This window comes from Mizuhopecten yessoensis, unplaced genomic scaffold (genome assembly GCF_002113885.1).
Source record: "Mizuhopecten yessoensis strain PY_sf001 unplaced genomic scaffold, ASM211388v2 scaffold10275, whole genome shotgun sequence".
NCBI lineage: Eukaryota > Metazoa > Mollusca > Bivalvia > Pectinida > Pectinidae > Mizuhopecten > Mizuhopecten yessoensis.
In genome coordinates, this window is record NW_018408465.1 from 2,071,366 (window position 1) to 2,079,785 (window position 8,420).

The 8,420-nt window shown below is 37.4% G+C and overlaps 1 protein-coding gene across 10 annotated transcripts in view; it reads left to right on the forward strand.

The window, feature by feature from the left end:
• Positions 1 to 8,420, forward strand: part of LOC110459957 (serine-rich adhesin for platelets-like) — a 58,429-nt gene that overhangs the window by 34,238 nt on the left and 15,771 nt on the right. For 9 of the 10 annotated variants that reach the window (XR_002463951.1, XM_021512523.1, XM_021512522.1 and 6 more), the window contains 7 exons: positions 623 to 718; positions 1,473 to 1,544; positions 2,157 to 2,272; positions 2,694 to 2,765; positions 4,103 to 4,154; positions 5,609 to 5,650; positions 7,534 to 7,634. Coding sequence is in view for 9 of the 10 variants with exons in the window: in XM_021512523.1 (XP_021368198.1) it covers positions 623 to 718; positions 1,473 to 1,544; positions 2,157 to 2,272; positions 2,694 to 2,765; positions 4,103 to 4,154; positions 5,609 to 5,650; positions 7,534 to 7,634 (551 nt within the window). In the remaining variant the exon portion in view is untranslated. The remainder of the gene's footprint in view (positions 1 to 622; positions 719 to 1,472; positions 1,545 to 2,156; positions 2,273 to 2,693; positions 2,766 to 4,102; positions 4,155 to 5,608; positions 5,651 to 7,533; positions 7,635 to 8,420) is intronic. The other variant, XM_021512528.1, reaches the window with a different exon arrangement.

The window sequence follows — 8,420 nt, forward strand, 5'->3', positions numbered from 1 at the left end:
TCCCTTTTCCCCTCCTGGCCTAGAGAGTAAGCACCTTTCACTCCCTTTTCCACTCCTGCCCTAGAGAGTAAGCACCTTTCACTCCCTTTTCCACTCCTGCCCTAGAGAGTAAGCACCTTTCACTCCTTTTTCCCCTCCTGCCCTAGAGAGTAAGCACCTTTCACCCCCTTTTCCCCTCCTGCCCTAGAGAGTAAGCACCTTTCAACCCCTTTTCCCCTCCTTCCCTAGAGAGTTAGCACCTTTCACCCCCTTTTTCCCTCCTGCCCTAGAGAGTAAGCACCTTTCACTCCCTTTTCCCCTCCTGCCCTAGAGAGCAAGCACCTTTCACTCCCTTTCCCTCTGCTGCCCAAAGGTGGTCCATATCTCACCCACAGTTACCACCTGCACTCCTCTTTCTCAATCTAAGTCCCATATCACACTTCTTGCCCTGATACTCAACAAAACTCTGCCCTATTCCACTTCCCTACCCCAGCATTCCACCCTACATAACTGTACAGGTCAGTGGGCTGATAAACCTAATATCCTGTTTGATGCACTTAGCTTTTAAAGATCGGTTATGTAACACTAACTTGTAGTCCATGTAGAGAAAGATAGATTTATTGTTACCTTGGCTCTGTTTTAGGAGCAGTTGAAGGAACAGCAGATCAAAGAAGCTATGGATGCAGAAATGAAAGAAAAAGATAAACAGCTCCAGGATCTATTACTTAAACACCAGGAGGTAGGTCAAAGTTTACTGGTCAGACAGCTCCAGGAAATGTTACTTAAACACCAGGAGGTATGTCAAAGTTTACTGGTCAGACATGCAGCTCCAGGAACTGTCGCTTAAACACTAGGAGGTAGGTCAAAGTTCACAGGTCCGACAGTTCCAGGAACTATTACTTAAACACCAGGAGGTAGGTCAAAGTTCACAGGTCAGACAGCTCCAGGAACTGTTACTGAAACACCAGGAGGTAGGTCAAAGTTCATAGGTCAGACAGTTCCAGGAACTGTTACTCAAAGACTAGGAGGTATGTCAAACTTCACGGATCAGTCTGAGCTTTACGAACTGTGACTTAAACACCAGTAGGTAGGTCAAAGTTCATAGGCCAGTTGACAGCTTCAGGAACTGTTACTTAGACTCCAGAAGTTAGGTCAAAGTTCATATGTCAGCTAGAGAGCTACAGGAACTGTCACTTAAACACTAGTTGAAGGTCGTGGTTTACTGAACATTTTAGGTCAAGGATCACAGTTTAATATGACAGCTTCAGGAAGAAGGATTCGTTAATTATCAATACGTGTTTAAACAAAATCTATTATTTTTGTGAACATATATTTGATTAGTCCTCTTTATTTTTGTGAACAGATATTTAATTAGTCCACTTTATTTTTGTGTACAGATATTTAATTAGTCCACTTTATTTTTGTGTACAGATATTTAGTTAGTCCACTTTATTTTTGTGTACAGATATCTAATTAGTTCACTTTATTTTCAGATGGAGGAAAAACTGTCAAGGCTGAACATGACTGAAAGTGAAACAAAACAAGAAAATGAAAAACTGCAAAGGGTAATACAAGCATTGAAAAGTGTCCGACATGGGCCTGATTTTCATCTTGTTTATTCATAATGTAGCACAGTGACAGTGAAATCCCTTCTGATGAAAGTTTGTTTCCAATACCATTTGAGCATTCCAAGTACAGAGGGATAATAATTCGCTATCAAGTAATACAATAATTTCATGCCTGGTAATTCTTTGAATAATAAAATATTGTATTGATTCAAATGATGTGAACACTGAAAAAGCTTAATTTTATATCTTAAACTATTTGTTCGTTTAATGTGAGTTAAAAGTAATGACCTGAAGGTTTCAGTGGCCATAGAGCATGCATAACATCTTACTTCAGTACAGTGAACACAGTGCTTGGTCACAGGAGAAGCTACAGGCACACAATACCTCTTGTTTGTTTTACTGATGCTTTGTTGTGTCCCACAGGAGAAGCTACAGGCACACAATACCTCTTGTTTGTTTTACTGATGTTCTGTTGTGTCCTACAGGAGAAGCTACAGGCACACAATACCTCTTGTTTGTTTAACTGATGTTCTGTTGTGTCCCACAGGAGAAGCTACAGGCACACAATACCTCTTGTTTGTTTTACTGATGTTCTGTTGTGTCCCACAGGAGAAGGAGGATCTCCAGATTATGCTGCAAAAGTCTGAGGAAGGACTAGAGGAGTCCAAGTCCTACATAGACCAGCTCCGCAACGTATCAAAGGACGAGAAACGTGAGAGAGCACGGTAGGTCATAGGTCAGGCTTATATAAGGTCATGTGTCTATTTTATGTTTTCGTAGTCTTCAGTATTATAACTGGTGAATTTGTTACAATTATCTCCCTTGAATAAAGTATTAAAAGTAGCATTATTATTCAATAAATAAAACTATACCAAAGTGCTATCACAATCAGGTAGCATTCAACCTTAAAGCAAATACTGATTTATATAATTGGCTTGTATCAGGTGACCTTTTGTAATACAGGCAGAAAAATTATTTGTCATTTTGAAAAAGAAATATTGTTTCACCTTACAACAAATTTTGGACGCATATTTTTCGCTGTGTCGAAAAATACATTAGTGAGTGAGGCTTACTGGTGTCACAGACTTGGATGACATTTCTTTATACTGTTGTTTGTGTTGATGCGGAGGTGTTTACTTATTGTAGGGCAGCGCTGAAGGTGACGGAGGGTATTGCACTGGAGAGAGAGAGTCTTGTCAAACAGCTTGATTCCCTCAGGTAAGTCTTGTTACCCTCTGTGAGGTTTGATTCCCTCAGGTAAGTCTTGTTACCCTCTGTGAGGTTTGATTCCCTCAGGTAAGTCTTGTTACCCTCTGTGAGGTTTGATTCCCTCAGGTAAGTCTTGTTACCCTCTGTGAGGTTTGATTCCCTCAGGTAAGTCTTGTTACCCTCTGTGAGGTTTGATTCCCTCAGGTAAGTCTTGTTACCCTCTGTGAGGTTTGATTCCCTCAGGTAAGTCTTGTTACCCTCTGTGAGGTTTGATTCCCTCAGGTAAGTCTTGTTACCCTCTGTGAGGTTTGATTCCCTCAGGTAAGTCTTGTTACCCTCTGTGAGGTTTGATTCCCTCAGGTAAGTCTTGTTACCCTCTGTGAGGTTTGATTCCCTCAGGTAAGTCTTGTTACCCTCTGTGAGGTTTGATTCCCTCAGGTAAGTCTTGTTACCCTCTGTGAGGTTTGATTCCCTCAGGTAAGTCTTGTTACCCTCTGTGAGGTTTGATTCCCTCAGGTAAGTCTTGTTACCCGATGTGAGGTTTGATTCCCTCGGGTAAGTCTTGTTACCCGATGTGAGGTTTGATTCCCTCAGGTAAGTCTTGTTACCCTCTGTGAGGTTTGATTCCCTCAGGTAAGTCTTGTTACCCTCTGTGAGGTTTGATTCCCTCAGGTAAGTCTTGTTACCCTCTGTGAGGTTTGATTCCCTCAGGGAAATCTTGTTACCCTCTGCAAGGTTTTATTGACCCCACTGCTTAACTAGAACTTTATTTTTGTGTTTTTTAATTTATGTAGACATAATCCTTGATATCCAGGGGTCAAGTTACGCTCACTTTCGCTCTCTGCACCCTTGGAACTTGTCATAGCAAAATTGACTGCACGAAAATAGCTGTTTGGTTGGTCTCGGATAAAACAACTTGAGCCTTCAATTTTGCTATGACATATTCCAAGAGTGCAGAGAGAAAAGTGAGCGTAGCCCCTGGTAATCGAGGGTGTATGAACATATAAATGAACCTATGAAATGTAACATAAGCTGTAATCCATTATATAAGGAATTAGGTTACTGTTATTTTAGAAAAGAAAAACGTTTTCTTTTTTACAAAAGGAAAAATGATTATTTTAGAAAGGAAAGCCATTATTTTCGGAAGGAAAGACACTATGTAAAGAAGAAAACTATTTATGGAAGAAAACTATTTATGGAAGAAAACTAGTGAAGTGTTGCATCATTATAAAAATCACTGTGGTGAATTCAAAGATTAACTTTGATAGAATAAACGTGAGATGTTCAGTACTAGTATATCATTTGTCACATTAAACAATACAAAACCTATTGGTTTCTATTCTCAGGGACATAAACCAACAACTCCGGGATGACAAGGATGAAGCGGAGACAAGGCGGGTACAGACCACTTTGTCAACTTCAGACAGGAGAGCTCACAAACCCCAATGATCAGCCACTAAATAAAACAGGCCCTTATATATTGATCACACCCCATACTGCATAAATCAGATGTTGATTAACTGAAACACTTTGTATTCAATAATCTATTGCAGCTAAACACTTGTTTTTGTCTGCAAAAATATAAATTTTAATGCTTTATTATGAATTTTCTATAAATGGAAGCTTTTTGTAGAAATAATCCTAACCAGGCTTTATTGATAATTTGCACCGTTATATAGGAATCAGTTGTATTGCCAGAACCCAAGTGGTTAATAATCTCAAACTTTGGAGTCTTTCATTAATATCTTAACAATTTTGTAATTAATGTATTTACCTTAAAACTAACTTGAAGAATTTAAATATTTTATTGTTTCCTGTCTTCAGGGCGTTTTTTCTAATCCAAACCCTTGTAGTTTTGAAAATTATTCCAACATTTAACTGGGGGAAAACCCAATGTTATAGTTATTTCGTTACTCTGTTATTGAATATACTGAACCAGATGTTCAATGTGAATGAAATAGATATCAAAGACAGGGTTCTTTTGTTTTCCCAGAAAATTCTTATCTACTTTCAATTCTGAATATCCAGGTAAATCATTTCATGATCATGTACTGTATTTAACTCATTCACCCCTAAAGACACATTTGAACTCTTCCAATTCAAAGGTTGGAATAGTTCATTATGAAATTTCAGGGGTGAATGAGTTAAAAAAACAAATAAGTGTATGCATAAAAGTTCATCTGAAGACAGGAAACACAAGGCTATATATAATTAAACAAGTGTAATCCCGGCCAAGCCATTAAAAATAAACAGTTAATAAATAAATGAGTGAAGAGGACACAGGTGTATGTTAGACATAGTCCCTAGCCTAACTAACAGTATCACAGGAGCTCTATCTAGTAATCCTATACTACCTCAAATCACACTTTCTAACACATCAGTCTTACATCTTATGATGCTTAGGTAATCTTTCTAATACACATCTAGACTATTTTTATTATGGTTGCACAAATTCATTGTCCACCATTATAACTTATATAAGGCACATTTTCGGACCTTTCTGGTCTTCTTCTTCAATTATATGTATTTTTTCTTAATTTAGTTTCTTTGGTATTTCTTCAGTTTTAACTAAAGGTCACTAAATTTTTCCATGTCTTCAGTCTTACTAACACTAAACAAGGTGTTTCCATGGTGATGTATAATTTCCCTGACGTCGTCATGGCCTACCTATCGATACAAACAAGCTGTACTTATCAAATTTAGAGAGTTCATACTAAAAGATTCACTTTAATGACCAGTAATTAATTAATGATTAATTTTCTGTATAATATTTCTGTGTGTCTTATTGATCTGTATTTCTTCGCTGCCCTTTACATACTGTGTGTTTGTTGTTTTAACCAATCGTAAACCAGGAGGATCTTAGTGGCTCCTCCGTGGGTGAGGAACTCCACCAGGTATTTCCGAGCCCCACCCCTCTTTCAGAACCCCGCCCACATATCTCCTGTCTGAACTGACTGAGTTGGGATACTTATGGTTCTTGTTTAGAAGTTTTGCATGCTTGTTTTATTTTGCTGTACACCTGTATTTACAGCCAAGCTTGTTGCACATGCTGAAATTGTACCCCTAGCATGACTGATATATAATGATGCTTTGCCTTCCTGAAATTAGAAAATTATGTAATTTAAAAAAAAAAAAAAAATGAAAAATGAAAAAATTAAATAAAACATTTATTTCACAAACGTTTTTTATCCTAGTCTTGTGAGAATATATGTTAAGCATATATATAATCTCCATCTCAAAGTGTCCCTAGATTTCCTCGGACATGTGAAGCAGGCTTGGCTGTGTGTTTCTCACATATTTCTATATTTTGTTAGAACCAGGGATCACATTGATTAAACTGTTATATATGTTATACATGTTACATTGATTTAAACATGCTTATCAACCCAAAATTGAGCAGTACATTTAAGGATTTGACACAACGTAAGATTATATTTTAGCTGCTAACAGGAGATTGGCATGTTTATTGCTGAATTAAGAATCTTGGAAGTATAGAATAATTATTTTGCAAACTTTAACAGGTTGATATTTAGTGTATGATACAAATTTTGAATCATGCTGTGCTGGAAGCATCTCACAGTTATCATGATCAAGAATTTATTTGGTCTGGAGCCACCGTGAGGTCAATAAGTTATACCTAGTTATAAATTTGTTCTCATTTCAATCATCTCCCCAGAAGTTTAAGTTTCTTACTGTGAAAATACCCCAAGTAATTGAAAAGACGATTCGCTTTAGTTTGCTATACACCAAAATCCATTACTTCAAAATCAAATTTATTAATCAGATTTAAATTGATGAAATGTCGACATAGATTATGGATTTCCATTAACCATAGCCAATAAGAATACACTGACAACAAGCTGATAAACAGCACAAGTTGAGCAGCATGCTTACAGCTTTTCAAGTTATGTTGATTTGAAATTGTTAGTAAAACTAGGTCACATACTTTCCTACGTTAGAACAAATCTACTTCAGTCCTTTGTTTGCTCGTGAAAAACAAAGAAACAGCAGCTATCATGTTTTTTTATCAACAAGCACAGGCGCCTTTCTCTGATTGGCTGCAAGAAAGTTCATCACATGGTGGCCTTTTGCCTGGAGTAAACATGTCAGGACTGAGGCCCGCTTTATATAACGTAGCAAAGTGCCTGGCTTAGTTTTCAGTAGATCCAGCACTGTTATTAACCTTTGTTATGATTTTTTTTCTGTTCAATAATGCAAAATTAACCTTGTTTTAGTTTATAGTTTGTTATTTTCAACATTAATTGTTTTGTTACACAATGTATGCTAAACATGTACTGTGACAAGGCCTTCCTGGGAATAGGGGTTTAATATGTTGATTACCATGGCATAAGTAGATTGGATTTTGATACCTAGTATAGTTATTTTGTATCTTCGGGTTATTACTGTTTAATCTAGTAAGCTAAGGTAAAAACAAAGCAATTTCATTTACAGCTCTTGATCTGAAACCATTAGAACTTAAAATGAAATATATTTTGAAATGGTCATAATCAAATTGCAGCCGAGTACAATTTAAGGTACACTTAAACATTCCTGTTTAAGGAAATTCAACAATTATTTTTTATGATATCTTATACATTTTCCATTCTCTTTTTGATTCCTTGCTGTTACAGAGAATTTCTAGTTTTTCTAAAAAAATAAAATTAAAAAAATGAACCATTTTTAAGAATTCTTAATCACTGGTAGAGGATGACAGCTGCTAATAATTTGAATGAGGTAATTCCATGCTTACATCAGATCTGTTGAAATTTTCATGCAGATTTTTGAAACAGAAGCAAGAACTCAGCCGTCAGCGGCCAAGCGTCGTGACCAGCTATCTAAGCAGGGCTCCATCCTCGGTAACTACTTCCCCGCCAGCAGGTGAGAACGCAATACCAGATCACTCCTGTCACTTGCAAATTCGATTGTGACACAGTTTCAGCTTACCGGTACCTGGCACTTAGTGTCTGTGAGCTTGTGGTATGGTGGTGTCCGTTGTCTGTCGTCCATCCGTTGAAGATCAAGAGTTAGAATGTGTGAACAATTTTGAATGCCTTCAGAGTCTGGCTTGCCCTTGGGAACTGAATTCATGAGTTTAACATAACATGGAAACTGTTGATATTCCTAACCATTGACCTGATATAAAATTGTTTGATATGAAGGGACAAATACACTCATGATACCAGGTTTGCATCTGGGTCCGGCTTACCTGTATGTGCTTGTTTTATGGATGAAGGGATTACCTTATCATGATTTAGTGAAAGGGATCCTTGGACCAAAAATAAAATTTATAAACAAGTTTTTGACAATGTTATCAAACTAAACTACTTTTTTTTTTTAGCTCACCTGGCACGAAGTGCCAAGTGATCTTATGCTGTGGTGCGGCGTCCGTCGTCCGTCCGTCTGTCCGTCCGTCGTCTGTCCGGCGTCAATATTTTACTTTAAACGACATATTCTTAATAACCGAAAGGCCTAGGGTGATGATATTTGGCCAGAAGCAAACTGGGATGAAGGGCTACCAAGTTTGTTCAAATAAATGACCTTCATCTATTTTCAAGGTCACAGGGGTCAAATATGTTAAAAAATTTAAACAACTTCTTCTCAATAACCAAACTGCCCAGGGAGATGATATTTGGTCAGTAGCATGCTAGGGTGAAGGGCTACCAA